The sequence below is a fragment of the Hemicordylus capensis genome, chromosome 2 (genome assembly GCF_027244095.1).
Source record: "Hemicordylus capensis ecotype Gifberg chromosome 2, rHemCap1.1.pri, whole genome shotgun sequence".
NCBI classification, from domain to species: domain Eukaryota; kingdom Metazoa; phylum Chordata; class Lepidosauria; order Squamata; family Cordylidae; genus Hemicordylus; species Hemicordylus capensis.
The window spans coordinates 294,781,158-294,807,865 of NC_069658.1; the positions used below are offsets into that span (position 1 = coordinate 294,781,158).

The 26,708-nt window shown below is 44.8% G+C and overlaps 2 protein-coding genes across 14 annotated transcripts in view; one reads left to right on the plus strand and one right to left on the minus strand.

Annotated features, from left to right (window-relative positions):
* MBD4 (methyl-CpG binding domain 4, DNA glycosylase) lies at positions 1-18,472 on the minus strand. 9 transcript variants are annotated; one of them, XM_053293653.1, is made up of 9 exons: positions 18,368-18,462; positions 11,927-12,056; positions 9,327-9,587; positions 7,265-8,121; positions 6,025-6,099; positions 4,564-4,698; positions 3,565-3,714; positions 1,980-2,083; positions 1-272 (listed from the first exon to the last, which is right to left on the minus strand). In XM_053293653.1, exons 2-9 carry the CDS (start codon positions 11,962-11,964, stop codon positions 195-197), a joined length of 1,698 nt encoding a protein of 565 aa, XP_053149628.1. In that variant the 5' UTR covers positions 11,965-12,056; positions 18,368-18,462; the 3' UTR covers positions 1-194. The 9 variants fall into 9 exon arrangements, 8 of the variants coding, with proteins under 8 accessions (XP_053149628.1, XP_053149629.1, XP_053149630.1 ...); XM_053293654.1 differs by lacking the exon at positions 18,368-18,462 and adding an exon at positions 10,033-10,217 and having other exon boundaries at positions 11,927-12,279; XM_053293655.1 differs by lacking the exon at positions 18,368-18,462 and adding an exon at positions 10,033-10,217 and having other exon boundaries at positions 11,901-12,279.
* A 187-nt stretch (positions 18,473-18,659) lies between these two features.
* Positions 18,660-26,708, plus strand: part of IFT122 (intraflagellar transport 122) — a 125,081-nt gene continuing 117,032 nt past the window's right edge. For 2 of the 5 annotated variants that reach the window (XM_053293647.1, XM_053293651.1), the window contains exons 1-3: positions 18,660-18,817; positions 20,637-20,703; positions 23,648-23,732. In XM_053293647.1, coding sequence (XP_053149622.1) covers positions 18,777-18,817; positions 20,637-20,703; positions 23,648-23,732 — 193 coding nt within the window. In that variant the 5' untranslated portion in view covers positions 18,660-18,776. Of the gene's footprint in view, positions 18,818-19,066; positions 19,268-20,636; positions 20,704-23,647; positions 23,733-26,708 lie in introns of those variants that run through there. The other 3 variants (XM_053293648.1, XM_053293650.1, XM_053293646.1) reach the window with 2 other exon arrangements.

Below are 26,708 nucleotides of genomic sequence, written 5' to 3' on the forward strand. Positions count from 1 at the left end.
TATGTTAAAACTGCTTTTAATCACATTTAATTACAATGATTTAGTACATAAACACTACAATTTAATACAGTGTCTAAAGCTCATATAAATATGTACGTGAAAAGGAATGTTTATATTTATAGTAACCGAAAAGGAAGAGTAGAAAAGGCAGGCTACTAAAAGCTGAGTTGGATGTGCTTGAACAGAATGATTTATTAATTAAGATTCAGTTTTTCATGGTTTTCCCAAAGCCAGGCATGATAAATATTCAGCTTATGGTCTTGTGGCTGTACCTGAAAGAGAATCAGGATGAAATCATGTTAGTTAAGAAATGTAAAGTTTGGGTCATGCTTAGAGTAACTAACAGGGCTATGTAAACAACACTGCTTTGATTCAGGGCCCCCCAATTCGATGCCTTGGGTGGATGGGCAGTCTGCTTCACTCTGGCCTGGTTTGAAGCAGTTCTTTGGATTTGGGCTGAAGGTTTGGCTCCTCTCCACTACTGCCAAGTCCTGTACTAACTTACTGGACTGTGCAGGGAACACAACACAGGCTGGTCCACTCCCAGTGGTAAGGGAGCAAGCAACTCTCAGGGTTTCACTTTTAAAGAGTCTCTGCATTTTGTTTCATTCCAGTTCCCCTAGATACCTGGAAATGGCACAGATACTTATGGACAGCGTAGTCTTTTCTAGGATTGCAGCAATGGGTGCAGCAATCCCAGAAAAGACTGCTGTTCCCAGGAATGCCCATGACATTCCCAGGACTCCAAGGCAATCAACACAACACATAAAATACGGAGTCTTTAAAAGTAAAGCCACACAGGCAACTGCTCTCTTTCCACTGGGAGCTCAGCAGCTTGCCTTCTGTAAACAAGAACTTTAAGGAAGTGGGGGCTGATGGGCTGAAGCAAAGCTTCAGCGTCCAATCCAAAGTGGCCCATTCTGCTTTGATTCAAACCCAAATTGGACAGCAGCTTGGTTCAAACTAGGCTGAATGGCCCCCAAAGCTTCGCACAGCCCTAGTAACTAAGCAGCCAATGGAAATTCATTTTAATGCTTCAAGATGCAATCCCCATGTACCCTCCTTGGAACTAAGTCCTACTGAACAAAGTTTGATCTTGAAACAAGATGTCATGATGGCTGCTAGCTTAGATGGCTTTAGAAGGGAATTAGACAAACCCATGGGAAGACAGGTCTAGCAGTCACTATTAACTATACGAAACCTCCAAGTTTGGAGGCAGTTTGCCTCTGAATACCAGTTGCTGGGGATGAACAACAGCAGAGGGCCATTGTTTTTAAGCCCTGGCCACTGTGAAAAACAGGATGCTGGATTACATTGACTTTGGTCTGATCCAGCAGCACACTTGTATTTTTATTACTTATTTCAAAGTAAATACAAACAGGATCAGGCTGTAGAGCTATTGTAATATCTTGGTGTGTTGGAAGGCCAGAGTCCAACATTATGTTTTGCCTCAACTTTTTCATTAAGCAGAAGAAAAGTCCAGCACTGTAATCACTGAACTGGCATTCTGACTCTGGGAAGTGCCATTATAAAGCCATACACAATTTTACAATAGCACAACAACCACCAATATTTATATACCACTTTTCAACAAAAGTTTCCAAAGTGGTTTACATAGAGAAATAATAAATAAGCAAGACAAGATGGATCCCTGTCGCCAAAGGGCTCACAATCTAAAAAAGGCTCTGCAATCTCTCATTCAAGTCAATGGCTCCTGTTTCTGCAAGGAGAAGCAGCAGAACAGATAACGTAGGATCCCCTTATACCAGTTCTGAGACTAGTGCCACACAGCAGTACTGGACTGAATCACTATACCCAACTTTTTTGTTCAGCTCTTGCTAGTATAAAAGAGATAGCCCTAGCAGGAACTCTTGAACTGTATGCAGAAGCGCCTTCTAACTCAGGATCATAGACATTACTAAAATCATTAATAAGATCTTCATTATCTTTCAGGAACTTAAGCATATGCTATCTGTTACCTCTTTCCACTCATTGACACAGAAGATCCTGTAAGAATCGTTTCCATATTTTCCGATCCCATGCAGCTCAATAGGATACTTCCACTGTTTGACCAAATACTCATCTGGGGAGAAAGCCCATAACATGAAAAGGCCCGAGATCAATTTCATTACATTCCATTGCTTTTAAAATTTGTGAAAGTGTACTTGTATGGATGAGAGATGACTGAAGTGCAGCATCCATGCCAAGTTACTCAATAGTACTACTCTGGAGTTACTAGTTTGAAGATTTAGCATCAATGGATTTTTTAAAAAGGAAAATCTGTCAGGAAAATAATTGGCGCACATAGGTGTCATTTTCCCTTCAAAAAACATTAATGTCAGATCCCCAAATGGTGAGGAAGCAATACGAGGTTAGGTGAGTAAGCTTTGGGGAGAAACAGTTTTTTAAAAGTCCAAGTTCTTGCATGTAAATTACCCATGTGATCTCTGGATTGGTGCCTTAAGTAGAATTATCTAAGTGACGATTATTAAGGAAATTCTAAAAACTGAAACTATGGCACTACATTTTAATATCTTCTAGATTATTGTATTCTGACTACATAAAGATCTGGGATTCCAGGCCATATATGTTATTTACAAGTGTAGTTCTACTTACTTCAATTTGTGTAAATTTAGCAAGCCAATAATAATATACTGGTGGCCCTCGTTATCTGCGGTCCTGGCACCCACGGTTTCGAGTATCCATGGTCGGGCAATGTACACCTGACCTCGTTATATGCTGTTGAAAAAAAGTAGTAAAAATTTGCCTATCTGCGGTTCCTAGGTGGCCGGAAATGACTTTGGAGATATTATCCGGCCACCATTTTGTTAAGCAGAGCCATTTTGTGGCTTTTTGGTGAGTACCAAGTGGGCCACTTGTATCTTCTTGATCAGATCAAATTAACAATCACTGTTCTCATGATATCAAACTAGTTTTTGATTGTGGATTCTAGGAACAGACAAAATTTCTAGAGAGGCAATTTTGGGGGAAATAGCTGCAAAAAATTGTTTTGAAATGCAGGGTCATGCATGGAACCACTGTTCCCTCTAAGGCATGCACATGCTGACAAGTTTTCTGATGTTCGCTCAGTTAATTTTAGATCCTGCTAAGGTTGAATTAGAAAGGCCCCACTCTGAATGCATGTGCACACATAGTGCCTTGATATTGCCACCCAGAACAAAACTCATTCCGCACAGAGATGAAAAAAATCAGAGGGACCACTGCAGGGAACGTGTGTGTGCTCATCACTCTGGACCACAGCATATATCGAGAGCTGGCGTAGTAAAGTGTCTCTGTCCTGTCTCAGTTATGACTCCACAATCCTAGCCATACTTACAAAGTAAGCCCCAGAGAACTCAATAGGATTTACTTCTGAAGAAGCATATAGAAGACTGCACAGTTAATGGCCTTAGGTGAAGCATCATCTCTCAGCTTTGGCCTCCTGTCTGCAATATGGAGATAACACTACTGATCTACTTTACAGGGTAGGAACGCATACTTGGAATGCTCAAAAAGCGGTCTAAAAATTCTAGATGTTTTTACTACATATCCAGGAGAAGTTACCTGAGAATTTGATGATGGTCTTTGCTCTGAGTTCATACAGGCCAAGAGGTTTAAGCAGTTCTGACATTTCCTTCCAGTTGGCAGTTCTTGCTACTTTAGGTGAAGGGTATTTCTTCAAGAATTCCCACAGTACAGGGATGGCCATCTTGCCTAGTCAGAGATAATATGCCATGAATAGCAAAGCCTGCACTGAATTCCTTGGCAAGGCCGACATAGGCACATGTGCTGAAGTGCTAACAGGGGGCGTTTCTAATTTCACATAAGAGCTATTTCAAGCAACACAGCGAAAGGCTGCTTCACACAAGATGAAATTTCCGGCCAAGAAGTAACTTGTTGCCAGTTGTGGCTCCTTGACTTGTGTACATGTAAACTAACACACATACGATGAATGAATGAATGAATGAATGGATGAATAATGCGTATTCACCACACATTATAACCTATGGACAGGATTCAGGCAGCCTCCTACATGGAAGTTACTTCCAGAAAGACATTTATTTATTTAACATATGCATATCCCACCTTTACAACAAGCTCAGGGTGGCTCATATGAATCAGTCTCATGTGAAGCAGCCCTACTGTATGGGAATATTTTATGCTTTCAGTACGTTTATGGAAAAGTTGCCACTCTAATCCAATGTATGGCCTCAACCTTGTATAATTTCAGCAAATGGATATTAGTAGCACTAATTCATTTTGCAGTGGTTAATGTCAACAATGATTGCCTTAACTCACTCAGCCACATAGGAGTTGCTGTTCTTTACTGCATTGCTGGGGAATTTCTGTGAATCAAGCAATCATTTGGCAAGGTCAACTGCCTGGGTCTTTACCACCTGATCAGCACCCCATGGGAAGCATTCATGTGACTGGTTCTGTCCACAAGCGCTTGATTAATGCACCCCCTCCAGTGGCAACCCCAGTGGGGTTGTACCACAGGGAAGCAGCTTGACTCTGCTTTGTGTTATGTATGTAGGAGGCCATGGTATTGTTCTTATTTACCTGAGGTCCTATTCAGAAATATGGTTGCAATCAGAAGCTTCCATGGATCATGAAAAAGTGTTTCTTGGATCAAGTTAAAAGGAGAACGAGGTGGAGTCCATTTTCGAAAGGCCTTCCTTCTAGGTGGGCTTGGAGCTACACACACACATACACACAAAACAAAACAGTTGTATGTATCAGTTGTTTTTATTTACTTTAAATACATCACCATATATTTCATCTGTGTGTGGAGGCAGAAAGGGGAGTTTAGACTATGTCTTCAGGCCCTGTGGAGACCAATGTGTTAACAGATCAGGCTGCCTCTAATTCACATAGCTATTTCATTAGGCCCTATGAGATAAGCGGTGGTAAACAGCAGCCAAGTTAAGTTATATCCATCCCTTCCCCAGGCTTCCTTATTTACTTGCCAAAATAAAGCACTCTACGGGCAATGGGGGTGGGGAGGAGAGTCCTCAGGAATGCTGTTATTGATAATAATTTTGTCCCATTTGTTCTCACTTGATACCACAAAGAAAGTTTCCCCAGGTTTCTACGCAGTGAGAATGCATGCAATTATGCTCTGATTAGGCAGAATTGCGTGTATTCTGCCAGGACCCAGAAAAATATACAAACAACTGCACAACATTTTGTTTAATACTGAATACCTCAGCCTCTAGGCTAGGTTACCTACTTTAAAAAGATCCTTAATACTCAGGTACAGTGTTTTCCATTAATGTCGCACACAGCGGCTGTGTTCAGACATAATAGGAAACCATGGTTTCCTGCTATGAAAACAAGCCTAAAGGAGCTGCAGGTTCATGTTCTCACCCATCCCTCCCCTTTCATGCATGAGAAGATGACAGTGGAAGCTTTGGTACTGGTTTGAACTAAACCACAGTTCCCTAAGTTCATACCTCACGCAGAACTATGGTTTAGTTCAAACCAAGAGCTTTCACGATCTTCCTCTTGTGTGCAAGAGAGGGTATGGGGGAGGCACACAAGCCTGTGGCTTCATTAGGTTCATTCTTGTAGCAGGAAACCACGGTTTTTTGTTACATCTGAATGCAACCAATGATGATGGGCAGCTGCTTATATGAGCCAAATGCTGGAATTAATTTGACAAACACTGACTTATCTATGGCAATTGTTTACGTATCATATACCTGTCAGTGATTAAACACATCTATAACTGTGTATATGTTTAAAAAAGACTACCTCTTACATCTAATTACTGTACTGCAATTTCTTCCGAGGACACAAAAAAACAGGAGACTAACTGCCCAGTTCCATGCACGTTTACTTGGAAACAAACCTCACCAAATGGGGCTTAATCCAAAATAAAATGTGTATGATCCTCACCAAGAAAATATGCCATCAATTTGATTTATTTCTGTATAAATATGGTTTAAGACCAGACTGAAGTCTTGTTGCTAAGCTGAATATGGAGCCCTCCAAAAAACATTTCTATAGAAAGCATTTTACCTTCTTTGATTAATTTAATTGAAAAATATGGGCTGGTTTTTCTTCGTTCCACTTGGGTTCTTCGACCATGGTCCTCTAGACATCGAAAAATGAAGCAAAAACAAATGCAAACATATAACACCAAATGTCTTATGGATTTGATGAATAATAAGTACTGCCTTCCATTTATATATACCATTCTGTTATTATGTTTGGGCATGGAAGATCTTATTACATTAAATAATATTGGATTAGGAGCTGCTTATATTCTATCCAGCCTAACATTCTTATTATTTTTAAAACTAACAGAAATATTAGAGGATTTATTAGAGGTATGTGTAGGATTTCTATTATAATAAAAATGAATAGAAATAAATCCTCTGCATGCCAACTTGAAAATTAACAAGTTGTTCCAGTAAGAACTAATCTGCCTACTTTCCTTTCACGATCTGTACAACTGGATTAAATTTTATCCAAATTGGTTAGGCAGTTCACAAATTAGCCCACTTGTACCTCAAATGTTGATGTGTCTGCCATCTTGAATTGGGGTGGATGACATCATCACAAACTATGAGTTTGAGGTGTCCCTATGTATCCCTACAACTATACCAAATTTGGTCCAAATCAGTTCCCACTTGCACCTCGGAGGTTCACATGTATGCCATCTTGAATCAGGGTGGATGACATCATCACAAACTACACCACTGAGGTGTCCCTATGTGTCCCTACAACTGTATCTGATTTGGTTCATATTGGTCCAGACCAGTGTTCCCTGTAAGAGGGATTTCCAGATGTTTTCTGCAATAGCCTTTCTGCAATAGCCTTTGGGATTTCTGCAATAGCCTTTGGCTGAGGATTCTGGAAACTGTAGTTAACAACATCTGGAAATCCCACTTACAGGGAACAGTGGTCCAGGCATTGCAAAGTTCTCTCTCTCTCACACACACACACGGAATGCTAGGCGATCTCATAAACCTATTGGAAAGAAGGCTTTAAAAAAGCAGTGAGAAAACATTATAGTGGTGTACATTTCCTTTCCTCCAACTGGTAAACTTGTCAAATAAAATGCAAAGTAACACATGAGGGAAAAACACAACAGAAATTACATGCAGTTAAAGTTTAAAGGCAAATATCATGGACGCCCACCCAAATAATGCAGACCATACCAAATTATAATGCATGGTCAAAAATGCTTCTGAACCCTTAGTTTGTAAGGATCTGACCAAAATTTTAGAAGAGAGCTCCTCTCTGGAACGTATACCTTTTACTGATGTTAAACTTTTCTCTTCACACATTTGTGAAGCATTAATGTCCACCTTGGGAGCAAACTTTGAATCTTGGCTCTCTGAAGGCACCTCATTTTTCAGCTCTTCCAGTTCTGGAATATGTAGATCAACTGGTTCTACAGTGGCTACACTACTAGATCCCTCACCACATTTTAAAACTTCTGCTCTTGACTTGTATTCTGAGATAGCTGCAACTGGTTTAACAGGCACCTCCAACTTTGGTTTAGAAACCAGAAGCTCATCTTTCAAGGCTATTTTCCTTTTTCTTGAGGCTCTCCAGCACACTTTCTGCTCTCCAATACCATCACTGTTAAAAGCACATATTTCTTCTTTTTGTTCAGTTTTTTTAGCATTCACAGTTCCTTGTTTTTTAGGTGGCCGTTTTGTCTGTCTTTTCTTTTGCTCACCATCCAAATTCCTAGTATCTGACTTGTTTCTAGCTTTCCTAATCTGAATCTTTCTTCCAACTGTACCATTTTCTTGAGGTTTAAAACAACAGTCCTTTGATTTAGCATCAATAGTGGGACCATCCTGCAAACAGATGGAATTTTTATCCAACGTTACATCATTAATTTGCAATTCCAAAGTATTATTTTGCAGATGTTCCCCTTCACAATGTTGCAATCCGAGATCTAGAATATGGCTAGGAGAGTTGTCATTCTGTACTTCTGACCACTCAGTTCCTGTGCTAGATCCTTGTGTTCTTGATTGTATAGTCTTCTGAGCAGGAGGAGCAGTAAAATCAAAATCCACTAATTTAAGAACAGTCTCTCCATTCTTTTTAAAGTAATCCAAAAGAGCACGTTTAGATCTGAGCTTCATTCCTTGAGGACTAAGAGAAACAACAACAAAGAGTTGACTCCTTATCTTAAAGCATATAAGTGTTGTAAAATGCAACTAAAAGATAATGTCAACTATATTTGCAAAATATTGCAAAAATGCAGGATATAAAAATATTTTGTATATATATATTTTGGGAAATGAAAACACTGAAGCAGCAATGCTGAAACTACTTATAAACATGTTTACACTTCATTAGCTAGAAGTGTCAGGCCATTTGCCTTCAAAAACACAATTTAAAAGTATTTTAAGTATACAAGCTAAACAAAAGGAGAGTTTGGTATTTGCAAATAGTATAAATTGTTGGTGTGTTGATGGCCGTGAGTGCGCCATCAACACACTTATGAGCACACTAAAATGAAATGCTCTCCCTAAGGAAGCACTGAGCAGTTGCTAGGTATAGGGTGGAAAGGAGGGACATAAGAATCATTCTGTTTCTTTTAACATTAGAAGCAAGACTAGAGGAAGAAAACCAACACAATGCCATTATCTAAAGATAAACGATGCAGCAACCTTGCTGAAGCCAAGCAGGTCTGAGTTTGGTCAGTGCCCAGGTGGAAGATCACATGTACACTACCTTTTAGGGTTGTGCACGAAACAGATTTTGCATTCACATTTGAGCTCAAAATGAAATGCAAAATGGCCAAAATGTTTCATCGAATCAGCTGCTTCAACAGAACAAACTTAAAATGTTCAAGTGTTTCAGCCATAGGGAACAATGGGAAACTTGAAACACCCCATTGTTCCACATGGGTAGCTCCTAGAGACACCAAAGTGGGTTGGTAGTATGGAGTGATGGGTGCTACCTACCACCCAACCCACAAAAGAAATGGGCAAACAGGCAATTTTTAACAAATGTTTAACCGTTCCCAAAACCATAGTCATTTCTTCCAGAGACAGAGGATAAGCTTTGATACCCAGGATCCCGTGCCTACAGACAGTTGCCTGACAAGCAAGACCCCAGTATATGAAGCTCTTCCAGAAAAGGAGATGAAGTGTTGAGGAAAACATCATATGCCAAACCTTGCCATGTCAGATCACCATCAAAGCCACAAGAGCACTACCAGAAAAATAATAATAATCTGGGAATCTGAAAAACAGGCAATCTTTCTGCAAGCTAAACTAAAAAGTCATTTGGAGCATGACACATGTACCTATATAAATACAGCAAATTGCAAAATGTACAGCTAACATTACCTCATAAAATAAATGTCAAATTTTCCTACAGTTTTGCCAGACCGCCTTTGCTTTATTATCTTCTCCCATCCTTTTGGAACAGCTTTGTGAGATAGGGAAGCACCTAAAGGCACAATTGATCCATCCTCTTTATGCTGAATTGGATTTTCTGCAATAGTCGCAATACCTTCTTTCTTGAGATCAAAACAGCTTTCTGCTGCTGTTGTCAGCTGACCCTTCTCTTTGTTCTCATCACTGATCAACTGCATATTGCTTATATCACTGAAAATAGATGAATATGTTAATACTACCAGAACAGCTGCACCTACCTAGACCTTTAAAAAATAATAATAATGGAACATATTTCAATGCCTTAGTCATTTTAACTGCTTTCCCCCCCCCCCGAACTAAAATAATAGAATTTTAGAGGAGGAAAGGACTGGAAGTCTTCAACCCCCTGCTCAGTGTCGGAAACTGCTACAGCATCTCTGTTCAGTCTCCATTAGAAATCTCTAGGAAAGGAGAGCCCACCACCACATGAGGCAAACTATATCACTGTTAAATGGCTTTTGCCATTAGAAAATCCTTCCTACTGTCTAGTCTAAATCTGCTTTCTTGTAATTTTAACTACTGGTTCTAATCCTGCCCTCAGGAGCAACAGAAGATGTCTACTCCTTCTTCAGATATTTGGCTATCAGATCTCCCTTTAGCCTTCTCTAAAACATACCCAGCTCTCTCCACTCTTCCTCATAGGACTTGGTTTCCAGATCCTTCATCATCTTTGCTGCTCTCCTCTGAAACTGTTCCAGTTTATCTGTGTCCTTCCTAAAGTGCAGTGCTCAGAATTCAACACAGTATTCCAAATAACATCTGACCAGCGCAGAACAGTGGAACTCTGGTACTGATTTATTCCTGTTTATAGCCACAAGAAGGACAAAGTATAAGACCTGTAACTGCCATGGTAAAACTTGAAATGCCTCATGGATAATAATCTTTGTTATCTTTAGGGAGTAAAGTTCTTTTCTCTCTCTTTCTCGCACTAGAATTCAGGATTATCCAATGAAACTGATTAGTAATAGGTAATTCTTTGTGTAACATATTGCCATAAAATGCAGATGGCCACCAAGTAGAATGGCTTTAAATCAAGGCTTACCAAAACTTAATGTTTATCAATGGGCTGGCTATTAGCCACAATTAGTTAAAAAGGGAACCTTCACATAGTAATGCCTCTGATTACCAGATAGTGATGCAGATAAACAATAAAGGATTGTTGTCTCTTATCACATCCAGCATTGTGCAGTTTCTTGGGCTGTCTGGTTACTACTGGAGACAGATAGGTAGACCCTTTTGTCTGATCTATCCAAGAAACTAATGTTTGTATTCTTAGTGCAAAGTAATTCATCTCCTCTGCTTCACCTTCCAACAACCTTCCATGCCATACTTCTGTTTACATCTATGGATATGTGCAGTTTGCACTGTTCAATGGGGCTTAGAAAATGTATACAGGGGACTGATGCCTTAGAATGTTAATAGTCTTTAACAGCACTGTATAGATTTATTCCAATGTATGGAGAATGCCTTTGGGTATAGATTTTCCATTGCTACATTTTCTTTCAGCTCTCTCTTTAAGATAGGATTGTTTTATAGAACAAGCAAACAAGCAAGCAAACAAGACACCTGTCCCTTGAAGATACAAATGACATCACCTAGACTAGTAAATCATAACTGAGCACCTGAAATTAATTAGACAAGTTTGTCATGATTCACTTGAGCCCCCATTAATTTCAATTGGACTTTGTCATTATGTTAGACATGACTGAATCTCATTGAAATTAATGGGATGTAAGGTGTGTTAAAACTCTTACATGTAATGCAAGATGCATTAAAAGCTGGCCAAAGACTTCTTGCCTCAGCCAATGTGTGTCATCTGTATGAGGGTTAAGAAGTCTATGCACCAGCACTATCTGTGCTATCTTATACAAGAGAGTTTGCACCTCAGCCTCTTATGCACTGGGGGGAAATGAACCAAAGGAGCAAATATAGCATAGGTTTATGCTACAGCGTAGCATAGGTGAAAAGGTAAAATGGCATTAATCCAGTTTGCAACACCTCCTCCCTCTCTGCCCTTAGACATCAAAAGGACTTGTAGACCTAGGGGGAAGGGAGCAAGAAGTGCTTATTCCCAGTTGCCAGAGACTTAGTTTTCAGCCGACAAAGGGATGTGAGGGAATGGAATTTAGTGTGAACAGCCACAATGACCTAATGAAAACTAGGTTCTTGTGGGGCAGGAGATACTACCCCAGAGCAACATCATCTGTCAGAGGTGACAGAAACCACCCCAAATTGCACGTTATTATTTGACATAAGCCACTTTGAAGATCTTTCTGGATTGAAAGGCGGGATTGAATTCAAATAATTAAATGATAATGAAGAGTATGGTGTCATATCAGAAGAAGAAATCATGACACTTTCTCCATACTATTACGATGGCATAACCGCTCCCCAAACATTTATGCTGGTGGGGGGGGCCCAAACCAACTGATGTGGGGGGAAGCATAAAGCATCCGTCTTTTACTGCAAAATCCTCGCTCTCACCCCTTCCCCTGGGGGCAGCTTCCCACCTGCCCAGACGCTGCTCTTTTGCTTCCTGAATTGACATCTTGCGTCTTCTCTCTCGTCCAGCGCAATCGATACGCTACTGTCACGCATGCGCGTAGCAACTCCCGACGAATAGACACGCCCCTCGATCTTCTTTTCCCGCCATAAATAAAAAACAAAACAAAATTCAGTTCACACAAACAACTTCTCGCGCTTTCTTACACAGACCAGCGTGATTATGATTTTTGCGCATGCGGGCTCTTAACGTCGTGTCCGTCTCTCTCTCCTACCCGCCGCGCGGTTTAAGTATTACGCTACCCGCAACCTTGAACGCGATGGGTGGTTAGAAACCAGAGGAATAACTTAAGGAGTTGTGCTCATGCGCAGAAAATCCTGCGGCGCGTGCGCATGCCGTGAAGATGAGTTTGAGCTTCCTTTTTGCAGTTCTTCTTGTACGAAGGAATCATAGAGATAGAAAAAGTATAGAATGACACACAACCTGACCTACGGGTTTTAGTAAACGTTTTTCTATTTTATTTCCTTTGGGCCGGAATTAAGAGATGCCTATAGAAAAGAACAGGAACATCTAGGATTTTATTGTAGTTGTTGGTAGATTTTCCCCAAAGAAACAAAAGCTGGCAGCCAAAGACAGAAGTTTATGCTTTTTTGAACTAGGGTCTTCATTTCTTCTCTTTTAAACATTGTTTAAAATTTTAAACCGACATGGCGGGGAAAATTACTCAGAGTTACAAAGGTAAGTTAGGCAAAGCTTAACTTGTCCTTTTAATTTCAACCGAACTACTCTGAGTAATTTTCTTCCTGTTGCTGTGTCTGAATGCAACTCAGTGGAGCTGAATGCTCTGGAAAGCAACTGAATGCTGGATTGAGGCAATGTGGAGGCAATGTGCCAATAAAAATTCCATATCTTCAAACAGGGTGTAGCGAGGGGAGAGGGGGTCTGTGTTCACCCCCCTCTCCAGCGGCCCCCTCCAAGTGAGGGAGATGATGAAGAAAATAGGGAGGGATGGAGCTGGAGGGCTTTCAGCAGCTCGGAGGCCTGGGTTCTTTAAACCCATCCGCTCAATTATAGCTGCACTCCTGTCTTCAAAAAGGATAAAAAGGAGGACATGGGGAATTATAGACCTGTCAGCTTGATGTCAATACCCGGCTAAGAAGCAGAAGTCATGCCAGACTTTTTTTTTTTTTTTTACAGAGTTACTAGTTTTTAGTATATATGCTTGTGGACATACTATGTCTTGATTTCAGCAAGGCATTTGACTATTTCTCCTATGATACGCTTGTTGACAAGTCAGTAAAAGGTGAGCTACATTATGCTACTGTGAGGTGGATTCGCCCCTGGTTGAGCAAGCTTATGGAATGAGTCCTCCTTAATGGCTCCACATCATCCTGGAGGGAGGTATGAAGTGGAGTATTTATTTTATGTATTTATTTTTACATTTATATCCCGCTCTCCCTCCAAGGAGCCCAGAGCGGTGTACTACATACTTGAGTTTCTCCTCACAACAACCCTGTGAAGTAGGTTAGGCTGAGAGAGAAGTGACTGGCCCAGATTCACCCAGCTAGTTTCATGGCTGAGTGGGGATTTGAACTTGGGACTCCCCAGTCCTAGTCCAGCACTCTAACCACTACCCCATGCTGGCTGGAGTACTACAGAGATTGGTCCTGGGCCCTAGGGATGTGCACAAACTGATTTGGGGGCCCTTTTACAGACCTCTGAACCGGTTTGAAAGTCCAGAGGGTTGGCTGGTTCGAAGTTTATTTATTTATTTATTTATTTTTGCATTTTTATACCGCCTTTCGTTAAAATATAGCCCCAAGGCGGTTTACAAAAGTTAAAAACATACAATAAAAACACAATAAAAACAACATGCTAAGAGTATAAAAACATATAAAAACAGGCATAAAACAATACAAGAAATAAAAACACCCAGAAGCAGCAGTAAAAACGATTATGTAAAAGCCTGGGTAAAAAGCCAAGTCTTTACAAGCTTTCTAAAAGCCATGATGGAGTCCGAGGAGCGAATGACCACTGGGAGAGCATTCCAGAGTCTGGGGGCAGCAACAGAGAAGGCCCTGTCCCGAGTGCACGACAGCCGGGCCTCTCTCATTGTCGGCACCCGGAGCAGGGCCCCCTCAGATGTCCTCGTCAAGCGGGCAGCAACCCTTGGGAGCAGGCGGTCCCTCAAATACCCTGGGCCCAAACCGTTTAGGGCTTTAAAGGTCAAAACCAGCATCTTGAATTGGACCCGGAAACGAACCGGTAGCCAGTGCAGCTCTTTCAAAATGGGGGTGATATGTTCCCAACGGGCAGCTCTGGATAACACCCTTGCTGCCGCGTTTTGCACTAGCTGCAGTTTCCGGATATTCTTCAAGGGCAGCCCCACGTAGAGCGCGTTACAGTAATCCAGCCGCGACGTGACTAAGGCGTGGGTAACTGTGGCCAGATCTGCCTTCTCGAGAAAGGGACGCAGCTGGCGCACCAGCCGAAGCCGTGCAAAGGCACCCCTGGCCACCGCCTCCACCTGAGCTTCCAAGAGCAGAGCCGGGTCCAGTAGTACCCCCAAGCTGCGTACTTGTTCCTTCAAGGGGAGTGCAACCCCATCCAGAACTGGTAAAATCTCCACATCCCGATTGGCTCTCCTACTGACCAACAGCACCTCCGTCTTATCCGGATTCAATTTCAGTTTATTAGCCCACATCCAACCCATCACGGCCTCCAGTCCCCGGTTCAGGACATCCACCGCCTCCCTAGGATCAGATGACAAGGAGAGATAGAGCTGAGTGTCATCCGCATATTGCTGACAACTCAGTCCAAATCCCCGGATGACCTCTCCCAGCGGCTTCATGTAGATGTTAAACAGCATGGGGGACAAGACCGAACCCTGCGGGACCCCACAGGCCAACGGCCACGGGGCCGAGCAGTAGTCCCCCAGCACCACCTTCTGGACCCTCCCCTCAAGAAAGGACCGGAACCACTGCAACGCAGTGCCTCCGATTCCCATACTCGAGAGGCGGCCCAGAAGGATACCATGGTCGATGGTATCGAACGCCGCCGAGAGGTCCAGCAGAACCAACAGGGACGCACTCCCCCTGTCTAGTTCCCGGCGTAGGTCATCCACTAGAGCGACCAAGGCAGTCTCAGTCCCATACCCGGGGCGGAAGCCAGATTGAAAAGGGTCCAGATAATCCGTATCATCCAAGACCCTCTGCAGCTGGGACGCCACCACACGCTCCATCACCTTGCCCAAAAAGGGGAGGTTAGACACAGGTCTATAATTGTCCAGGCTGGAGGGATCAAGGGAGGGCTTTTTTAATAGAGGTCTTACCACCGCCTCCTTAAGGCACGATGGCATCCTGCCCTCCCTTAATGAAGCATTAACCATCACCTCCAGCCATCTGCCTGTCCCCTCCCTGGCAGCTTTTATTAGCCATGAAGGGCAAGGGTCAAGAGCGCACGAAGTCGCCCGCACACTGCCCAGGATCTTGTCCACATCCTCAGGCCGCACCAACCGAAAAGAATCCAACACAACGGGACCAGATGGTACCAAAGGCACGTCTGCCGGAACTGCCAAAACTCTGGAGTCCAGGTCAGCACGGATGCGAGTGACTTTATCTGCAAAGTGACAGGCAAACCGATCACAAAGAGCTGTAGATGGCTCCTCCCCCATTGTCCGGGGGGATGTGTGGAGCAATGTTTTCACCACACGAAACAGCTCTGTTTGCCTGCACTGAGCAGTCGCAATGGAGGCGGAGAAAAAACGTTTCTTCGCCGCCCCCACCGCCACGGCGTAGTCCCTAAAATGGGTTCTAGCCCGTGTTCGATCGGATTCGTGACGACTCTTCCTCCAGCGTCGCTCCAGCCGTCGTCCGAGTTGCTTCATCGCCCTAAGCTCCGAGGAAAACCAAGGAGCGGAATGGGCTCCACTAAGCCGGAGAGGGCGCTTGGGGGCAACCGTGTCAACAGCCTGGGCCATCTCTCCATTCCAGAGATCAACCAAGGCGTCGACAGGGTCACCAGCTCTGGACACTGGAAACTCCCTGAGGGCCGTCTGGAATCCAAGCGGATCCATAAGCCTCCGGGGGCGGACCATCTTAATCGGCCCACCACCCCTGCAGAGGGCAGACGGAGCAGTCAAACTAAACCCCACCAGGTGATGATCTGTCCATGACAAGGGAGTGGTCTCAAATTCCCCCACCTCCAGATCATTTATTTCCCGGTTGGCAAAAACCAGATCCAGAGTGTGTCCCGCCACGTGGGTAGGGCCTGATACCAATTGAGACAGGCCCATGGTTGCCATGGAGGCCATGAAATCCTGAGCCGCACCCACTAGGGGGGCCTCAGCGTGGACATTGAAATCCCCCAAAACAATAAGCCTGGAGGAACCCAAGGCCACCTCCGAGACCACCCCCGCCAGCTCAGATAGGGAGACTGAAGTGCAGCGGGGTGGTCGGTACACCAACAGAATCCCCAGCCTATCTCGGAGGCCCACCCTCAAGGACAAACACTCGAAATTCTGAGATTGCCTGACCGGGCACCTGGAAACGGGGAGGGTCTCTCGAAAGATGACTGCAACGCCTCCTCCCCGACCCTCGAGGCGGGGCTGCTGCACGATCTGGAAACCTGGAGGACAAAGCTGAGAGAGACCGACCCCGCCCAGCGCATCCAACCAGGTCTCCGTCACACATACCAGGTCAGCACGCTCATCCACAATCAGATCGTGGATGAGAGATGTTTTTGCGTTAACTGACCTGGCATTCAGCAGCAGCACCCTAATCCTCGAAGGAGTGTTCCCAGAGCTCCCTAGGGTCAGAGGGTTGGGAGAAGGGCCGGAAAAAGGAACAGGCCTCAATTGCCTGTTGGGGGGGGCATAGTGTTAAGGACCGGGGAGGGTGCTCTTACCCCACCCTAACCTCTGCGTTTTCCCCACCAGCGTTGTGTTAAATAATGGTCCCACGGGGTGGCAGTGTACCTCCTTGCCACCCCGGTGCACGTTGGACCTCTCCTGTGCATGTCGTGCATATCCCTACTGGGCCCGGGGCCATTAAATGTTTTCATAAATGAGTTGGAAGAGGAAGTGGACCAGCTGCTTATCAAATTCGCAGATGACACAACACTGCAGGTGGAGGATAGCTAACACCTTAGAAGACAGAATCAAGATTTAATCTGATCTGGAGAGGCTTGCATACTGGGTCAAAACCAACAAGACAAAATTCAACAGAGACAAATGTAAAGTCCTGTATTTGAGTAAGGAAAAACCAAATGCTCAAGTGCTAAAAGGGGGAGACCTGGCCTGGAAGCAATACATGTGAAAGTGATCTAGGTGTCTTACTGGACAAGAAGCCAGCACAGCTGCTAAATAAACTAATGCAATCTTAGGAGGTGTTAACCAAAACACACCTTATTTACCTGAATAGAAGCCGGCCCTGAATTTAAGACGACACCCTTAAAAATAGAGATTAAATACCTAATGGCACAGTAGAGAAATAACTTGCCTAAAGAGCAAGAGGCTGTTGGTTTGAATCCCTGCTGGTGTGTTTCCCAGAATATGGGAAAGTCTTATATAGCAACAATAAAGGAAGGTGCTGAAAGCTATCATCTCATACTGCTTTTCCAATCTAAACATACCTAGTTCCTTCAGCTAGTCTAGAAACCAAGTCCTATGAGGAACAGCTGAAGTATTTCCTAAGAGTTGTTTGACAGTGCAACAATCTGCCGGGTACAATGTGGGTTCTCCAGTTTCAAACAGAGGCTGGACAACCATTTGTTAGGAATGTTTTAACAGTTTTCTACATTGAGCCGGAGGTTGGACTAGATCAGGGGCGCACAACTCAAATGCCCCGGTAGGCCAGAACCAACCACGACTTGGCATGCAGGGGCCGAGGTCAATTTTCAGTGCATTATGACATTAAAATTATTAAAAACATTAATGGAAGCAACTATTAGTTATTTATGGATCTTTCCCCCTGTCAAGGGACCCACAATTTTAACCAAGGAGAGTGGATGCACCTACCTTGGGGCCAGCAAAAAAGTTTCTTGGGCCAGATCTTGCCCCCCGGTCCTTATTTTGTGCAAGCCTGGACTAGATGATCCCTTCCAACTAAAATTCTACGAGTCTATGTCACTAGATAAGTCTTTGATGCAACCGGAGAGGGGTGTTTTGTACGGTACATTTGCATTTTTGGCTGGAAATCCAAAGGGGCTTCAACTCCATCTCTAATTTCCTGCAACAGTAACTGTAGACTACATTGTAAGGCTGTGTAAGCTTTTCTTTCTCAGCATCTCCCCCACCCGTAATATAGGAAAAATGGATTGCATTTGTATTATAGTTTGCATTGTCAAGACAATTTTAAGAAATATTTAAAACCAAAAAAATTAAAAGTCACAAGAAATAAGACCGAAGTGTTAAGGGCGTGGATTCCCGCTTTCGCTGTACTACCAGTACCTTTCGTTTTAGAGGTGAACAACCACATCTGTGGGTCCGTTCACGCCTTAGTCAAACAGTTAGACTTCTACGCTTAGCTTTCGCAAGTTCCGCTTCGCGGGTGGGTGGGGGGGCGGAATGGAGATCTAAAACTCTCTTTTCCAAGATACACCCGGAAATGCTCTATCAGGATCATCCATTGAATCACTCTGGATCTTTGAAAACCCATCTCTGTATATGTTCACAGAACTGAGCTTGAGGAGGGAGAGTGCGCAGGCGCGTTGCCTGGGGAGGCAGTGCGTGGCGTCCTCCGCAAATAAATAAATAAAGAAATAACATAACATACGGTTGGTAGTTGGGTGGGGGAGGGGCGGCTGAGGAGCCTTGGGCGGCGGGGTCGGGAAGGGAGGGATACCTGGGAAGGGGCGTGATGAGAGCTGTGCAGAAGTGGAGAGACAAGTTCGATCAATGGTAAGAGGCGACTCCCCCTGGGAAGTCGGTGTGGGGCAGTAACGGGGTTGGGTGTTGGGGGGGGGGGGCGGGTTGCGCCGTGTGGGTCCGTCCGTGGCGGTCGGCAGCCACCCCCACCCCCGTCTCCCTCCATCGCAGTCTTTTACTTCTTTCTATTATTCCTTGCCCACCTTTGTTTTCAGCACCACTTAAGGATGAGCTGACTACTTCTCCTTATGTGTAGCAGACACTTTGGCTCAGAACGGAATACGGGTTGGAAGAGAAGCGGGGGAGCAGCTCCACTCCCTCCTCGGGGCGTCTGGGCACCATACGGTGCTAACGTGGTTTCTCTCCGTCATTGTCGAAACACAGCACTGCGCCATCAATACAATTCTAAAGTGAAAAAATACTCTCCGTTCGTGCGATGAAGGCACTGGCACATTCACTCACGGGCCAAAAGATATGGAGAGCGTACGTTCAGGTGCTGGGCCTTGCCTCGGCAGCATCTGGGCCAGCCTGGGGGAACCTGTCCACATGTCCTAAGGGCTCTCACATTTTGTCCTGGCTTCCAACTTAGCCTTCATGCACCCACACTGCCCTTTGGTCTCTCAGCTCCAATCTAGACTAGAAGTGTGAGCACTGCAAGATATTCCCCTTAGGGGATGGGAAGAGCATCTTGGTTCCGAGTTCCCTCCCTGGCGGCATCTCCAAGACAGGGCTGAGAGAGATTCCTGCCTGCAACCTTGGAGAGGCTGCTGCCAGTCTGTGTACACAACACTGAGCTAGAAAGTCCAGTGGTCAGGCTCAGTATACAGCATCTTCCTATGTTCCTAATTTTCTTCCTTTGCCCTGGAGCAGGGCTGAAACTCAGGAGAAGAGGGGGACAGTGGCCACGACACTGCACAGTGTTTCTGCTTTCCCTGTATGTGTTCATTTGGGTTAGGGGCAGTGGTGTAGTTGCTAGTTGAGATTTGCAGCAGGCACTCTCCATGATAGTCGCCATGGCCATACTCACCCTGACAGCTAGAGAAGTAAAGAAGTAGTGGTGCTCCTTCCTGTGTGCCCCCTCCCCTCACTACACCCCTGGGGGAATGGCATACGTTAGTATTCAATGGTTTGGATGCAGAAAAGGAAGAGAGAGGGTTGCAAAACAAGGGGCAGCCAAGTATTGGAGCCAGTGCTTGACATCCAAACCTAACAAAGTGTGCTTGTTGAGGGACTGTGGTGTGTTTCCAGTCTTACAGAGCACTTCCAGAGTGCGGGGAGTGCTCCAAACTCTAATGGCTGTTGTGCAATAGCACATGTGCAAAACGCTTTTGAGAGAGTTGCGTGAAGACTCCTGGTGCATACCTGCAGTCCCTCCTTATGTGTATGCTTTGTTTGTTTGACATATTTCTATCCTGCCCAAAATGTATGTCTCTGGGCGGCTCACAATAAAATCCAAATTACAACAAAATAAAAAGGCTAAAACCTCCGGTTCCGGGGGTCCCCCCAGAATGCCCTGCACACTTCCAATGGTCGAGTGGTCCCTGATCCCTGCAGCCCCCACGGGCTCTCTGATGGAGCCGGTAGTCATGTGGGCGGCCAATCTAGCTGCCCAGGGCTACATGTTTGATCTTCTGCGCGGAGGGTGGGCTAAGCCTCACTTCACACTGTTTCACACTGCTCGTGAAGCGCCTTACTATTTCTGAGCATAGATCCATACATGAAATTCTTTTAACTTTCTGAAGGTGGTGACCTGTATTCACATAGCTGCTTCTTATGGAAATACTTTCCAAATAATTATTGTAGATAAGAGGGAAATATGTTTGCTTTTTAACATCTTCCTTTGTTTTCACAGTATATGTGACCTTGCATTTAAGCCTGATGGAACTCAACTGATAATTGCATCTGGAAACAGATTACTGGTATAATCTTATAAACTTTGTTTCTAATTTATTAATTGGCATGTTGGTATATATGATAGAATTGTCTCTCAAAAGAACTTTAATCCCTGCTCTGTTAGCATGATGCCTCTAAATACCAGTTGCAGGGGAGCAACAGCAGAAGAGAGGACATGCCCTCAGCTCTTGCCTGTAGACTTCCCAGTGGCATGTGGTGGGCTACTGTGTGAAACAGGATGGTGGACTAGATAGGCCTTGGGCCTGACCCAGCAGGGCTGTACTTATGTTCCCAGATAGCTTGATGTACTACAGGTGAGACTCGAAAAATTAGAATATCGTGCAAAAGTTCATTAATTTCAGTAATGCAAATTAAAAGGTGAAACTGACATATGAGATAGGCGCATTACATGCAAAGCGAGATAAGTCAAGCCTTAATTTGTTATAACTGTGATGATCATGGCGTACAGCTCATGAGAACCCCAAATCCACAATCCCAGAAAATTAGAATATTGTGAAAAGGTTCAACAGTTTAGGCTCCAGGTGTCCCACTCCAATCAGCTAATCAATCCATAACACCTGCAAAGGGTTCCTGAGCCTTTAAATGGTCTCTCAGTCTGGTTCATTAGGAATCACAATCATGGGAAAGACTGCTGACTTGACAGTTGTGCAGAAAACCATCATTGACACCCTCCATAAGGAGGGAAAGCCTCAAAAGGTAATTACAAAAGAAGTTGGATGTTCCCAAAGTGCTGTATCAAAGCACATTAATAGAAAGTTATGTGGAAGGGGAAAGTGTGGAAGAAAAAGGTGCACAAGGAGCAGGGATGACCGCAGCCTGGAGAGGATTGTCAGGAAAAGGCCATTCAAAAGTGTTGGGGACTTTCACAAGGAGTGGACTGAGGCTGGAGTTAGTGCATCAAGAGCCACCACACACAGACGGATACTGGACATGGGCTTCAAATGTCGTATTCCTCTTGTCAAGCCTCTCCTGAACAACAAACAACGTCAGAAGCGTCTTACCTGGGCTCAAGAAAAAAAGAACTGGTCTGTTGCTCAGTGGTCCAAAGTCCTCTTTTCCGATGAGAGCAACTTTTGCATCTCATTTGGAAACCAAGGACCCAGAGTCTGGAGGAAGAATGGAGAGGCACACAATGCAAGATGCTTGAAGTCCAGTGTGAAGTTTCCACAGTCTGTGTTGATTTGGGGAGCCATGTCATCTGCTGGTGTTGGTCCACTGTGCTTCATTAAGTCCAGGGTCAACGCAGCCGTCTATCAGGAGATTTTGGAGCACTTCATGCTTCCTTCCGCAGACGAGCTGTATGGGGATGCTGACTTCATTTTCCAGCAGGACTTGGCACCTGCCCACACTGCCAAAAGTACCAAAACCTGGTTCAGTGACCATGGGATTACTGTGCTTGATTGGCCAGCAAACTCGCCTGACCTGAACCCCATAGAGAATCTATGGGGTATTGCCAAGAGAAGGATGAGAGACATGAGACCAAACAATGCAGAAGAGCTGAAGGCCGCTATTGAAGCATCCTGGTCTTCCATAACACCTCAGCAGTGCCACAGGCTGATAGCATCCATGCCACGCCGCATTGAGGCAGTAATTGCTGCAAAAGGGGCCCAAACCAAGTACTGAATACATATGCATGCTTATACTTTTCAGAGGTCTGATATTGTTCTATTTACAATCCTTGTTTTATTGGTTTCATGTAATATTCTAATTTTCTGGGATTGTGGATTTGGGGTTCTCATGAGCTGTACGCCATGATCATCACAATTATAACAAATTAAGGCTTGACTTATCTTGCTTTGCATGTAATGCGTCTATCTCATATATCAGTTTCACCTTTTAATTTGCATTACTGAAATTAATGAACTTTTGCACGATATTCTAATTTTTCGAGTTTCACCTGTAGATAGTAGCTGGTACTGTGTGTTGTGACCACAACAAAACATGGTAGAAAGGAATTTCTCTTTAGCTGGCTTGTTAATCTAGGATTCTCACTTTGGGTGTGAGAGGTTCTGAATTCAATGCCCAGACAGGACTATGGAGTGGGGAAAGCAGGGGCCTCACTTTTAAGTCAGGGTGGCTGAGCAACCCAAGGCACTGCATTCAGGTTGCAGTCTCTCCTGGAGATGAAAGTTTGAATCCCACCTTCAGGGGCTCAACCTTCTTTGTGGGAAGGCTTGTAGCTCAGTGTTAGAGCACGTGCTTTGCGTATGGAAATTCCCAGATTCTGTCCCTGGCATCTCCAGGAAGGGATGGGAAGGACCTCTCTAGGGAGTTGCTGTCAGTCAATGTAGGAAATACTGACCTAGATGGATACTGACTTGGTAGAAGGCAACTTTCTATGTTAAGGGATACTGTATTTCAGTGGTAAAGTACCTATTTTGCATGCACAAGAGTCAGTTCTCTGGCCTTTCCAGGTAAGACTAGGAAAGACTCCTTGGAGAGCTGCTGCCAGTCATTGTAGACCATGCTGAGCACTGACAAGATATATCAAAACCATAACATAATAAAATCCACAGTAAAATTAAACAGCTAAAACACCTCATCACAACAGTGCTAAAATTCAATACCATTAAAAGCCAGATAGAACAAAGGTGTCCTTAGCTGTTGCCTAAAAAAGACCAGTAAGGATGCTTTGCAAATTAATACATTCCAGACACATGGTATGTGGGTTTGGCATAATATTTGGCTTTCAAAATATTGCATAGTCCTGAACCTGCATTCTAAATGAAGATGGCATCACAATTCTGTCAATAATAATAATAATGATGATGATGATGATGACATGTTGCAATCCTAAATGTGCTTATTAGATGTGATTTCAGTTGAAATCAGTGTACTTAAACCGATGTCAACAAGATTGGGACATTAGTATATTTGCTTCTAGTTTTGATGATTTTGATGATTTGTCTCCTGAAGTCTTACACTTTCCTTTTTATTTTATTTCTGCAGGTGTATGATACTTCTGATGGAGCATTAATCCAGCCCCTGAAAGGACATAAGGAGACAGTATACTGTGTGGCCTATGCAAAAGATGGTAACTTAGGATCTTTCTAGATTTCTTGAGCTTATTGTTATTTGACAAGGCTCTTATGTTTCATAGAAAATGAGTGTTGAAGTCATTTTAATATTTTGTATTTTACTGTTTTGGGGAGGGACTTTAGCTCAGTGGTAGAGCACATGTTTTGCATGTAGAAGGACCCAGGTTCAAGCCCTGGCATTTTCAAGTAGAACATAAGAACAGCCCTGCTGGATTAGACCCAAGTCAGACTTCCAAACTCTCTCTCCCTTCTGCTGCCAGGACTCCTTTGACTTCTCTTTCCAGGACTCTCGCTCAGGACTCAGTAGACTTCACCTCTAGGACTCTACCTTCTCTCTCTAAACACTCCCAATATATACAGATATGGATAGTGGTTCTATCATTCATAAGTAGTGGATTCTGCGCCTGCACAGATCAGCTTCGGGAAGAATTTGTTAGCTCCTCGCAACGCCAACCGCCCACTGCACGTGACTGCAGTACCCTCTAGCGGCGGTTAGGCGTCTCCACATTCAGTTTCTTTCTGACCGCCATAGTGATCAGTTCTCGGAGACTGTTTGCTCCTCGTGTGGAAAATTTGTGATTCATTTTAAAGGTTTTTGGACATCTGGTTACAGACTTTGACTATTCTTACTGATTTCCCTCGGTTTTGGCAATACTTTGGACTCGGATTTGAATATTGGAACGGTTTTGACTACTCTTCCTCTAACTACAATGGATTTGACCGCGATCTCGGAACTCCCCCCTCGACCTAGGAACGGAACGACTACTGTTTTTCTCAAAATGAGCAGCCCGGGCAAGCCTGGTAAGGCGAGTAATTCCGGCAAGACTACCTTTAAACGTTGTACTAATTGCCGTGGAAAGATCCCCTCAACAGACGGCCGTACTCTATGTCTGTTTTGCCTAGGGGAGTCGCACAATACGAAATCCTGCTCGGTCTGTGTAACTTTGAGTAAACAGACTCTAAAGAATCGTGCTGTGCATCTAAAAGTGTTCTTGTTGGAGGATGCTTTGCTGCCTAAAGCTGCCCCAGTGACTGTGGCTATGGGTCCAGCATCGAGTGCGCTGTCTAAGGTCCCGGGGAAGTCGAAGGAAATCTCTGCCTCTGGCACTTCGCCATCTGCCGCTTCGACATCGAGGGCCACGGCATCAAGTGCTTCGGCATGAAACCCTTCAGGAACATTTTAGCGACCAGAGGAATGTCGGTCTGGTCAGAAGAGGAAGCGTAAGGAGGAGTCTTCCGCGCACGGATCTGCCCATAAGAAGTCCAAGCATAAGCATCGAGACCAGGTTGTGGAGCTTACTCCTTCGCCTTTTGGGCTGCAGGACTATGTGATTCCTTGACGTCGAGCAGCTTCCTTATCTCCGGCTCCGACGCCCTATCAGTCGCCACTGACTCCTGGGGCCAGAGCGCACAGCGTTCGACATCGTGATCAGTCGACGTCGAAGACGTCCAGGCAGGAGTCTGGGGATCGCTCTTCGAATTCGAGGACTCGACATCGAGACAACGCTGCAGTGGCCGCTACCGCGGCTCGCCCGTCGACGTCGAAGGCTTCGACATCGAAGGCTGCGTTGGAGTCGACGGTTGCCATCATTTTGGATACGGAGGTCGACACAGACCCCGATATCGAACTCGACATTGAGGACGCCGCCGCAGCTTTGGATCCTATTGTTGTAGAGGAGATTGTCCCGGTGCCATCTCCAATGACACCTGGCGGAGTGGAGGAACAAGATGCTAGTCGCCTAAACCGGATGCTGCATTCTGAGGAAAGTACACCCTCTATGGGAACCTTTATGGGATTTCAGGAGACTGACTACCTCCCTGGGCCAGTACCCAGGACACCAATACCCAAAACACCTTCTTTTTCGGCTAGGGGGACGCCGGTCACAGGACTCTTATGCAGTGCTGGTCGGGGGGACTCAGTTCGCCTGCCGGGCAGAGACTGTGCTTTGTTTAGGGAGTGGTTGCGAAAGAGAGAACAGACCCCCAGGGTCAGGAAGGAGACAGCTGTGCAAACGACTTTTGCACCTGTGCAGTGTGCGGAGATGGCCGTTGAGGTTCATTACCGTTGCCACGGCAGCGTACCATCTCATTGCAAGCCGATGTGCCTCGGCCTCAACCGCTTTCCGCACCCACTCCACCCCAGGTGGCAACGCAGACGACGCATACTTAAATACCTAGACATGTAACCTCTGTTGCTGTGGGCAACTTGCCTGCACCCTTGGATGACGATGATGATGAGGATGACTATACCTCTGATTCAACTGTGCCTGATCCATACAATCCCGAGGCACCTGCTTTACCTGATCCTGATTTGGATGTTGCGACAGTTCCATCAACGTCGCCTAATGAGGAGATGAAGGGCTACCATCAGCAGGTAGCTGAGATGGCTCAGGTCTTAGGCCTATCACTGAAAGAAAAGAACACTGACTTAGAGGGCCCTGTTTATAACATGATGCGGGCGGCTACTGGTTTGAAACCTGCCTATGCTGCCTCATATCACCAGAGTGGCGAAATCGGCGTGGGAGGTGCTCCAGACTTCGGCACCCACCTCGAAGCGCTTAGAGGCTCTATATCGTATCCAGGAGGAGGAGAATGCTTATCTGGTGCATCACCCTACTCCCAATTCATTGGTGGTGGACTGTGCTACAACTTCTAAGGGTGGCAAGCGGCACACCACACCTGCAGAAAAGGAGGGCCGTAAACTGGATGTCCTTGGGAGACGCATGTATTCGACAGCGTGTTGACTATCAAGATTGCCAACTATATGTCCTGTCAAACAAGGTATACGCATTCCCTTTGGGAGGCGTTGTTCGATCAACATGCTAAGCTGGAACCAGGCGGGTTTGTGAAGAGGTTTGAGACTGTTTTTGCAAAGTCTACAGCAGCTACCCGTCAGCAATTGGCTAATGCCAAGCATTTAGCCGAGTCTGAATTCCGCACGTTGATGTCATCAATAATTCTGAAGAGGCACG

Excerpts from the sequence above, each read along its gene's own strand:
- MBD4 (XM_053293653.1), bottom strand. The coding sequence starts at position 11,964 with ATGTCAATTCAGGAAGCAAAAGAGCAGCGTCTGGGCAG. Across the intron at positions 9,588-11,926 it reads AAAGAGCAGCGTCTGGGCAG|TGATATAAGCAATATGCAGT; the intron begins GTGGGAAGCTGC and ends ATCTATTTTCAG. Across the intron at positions 273-1,979 it reads GTGTCAATGAGTGGAAAGAG|GTACAGCCACAAGACCATAA; the intron begins GTAACAGATAGC and ends ATTCTCTTTCAG.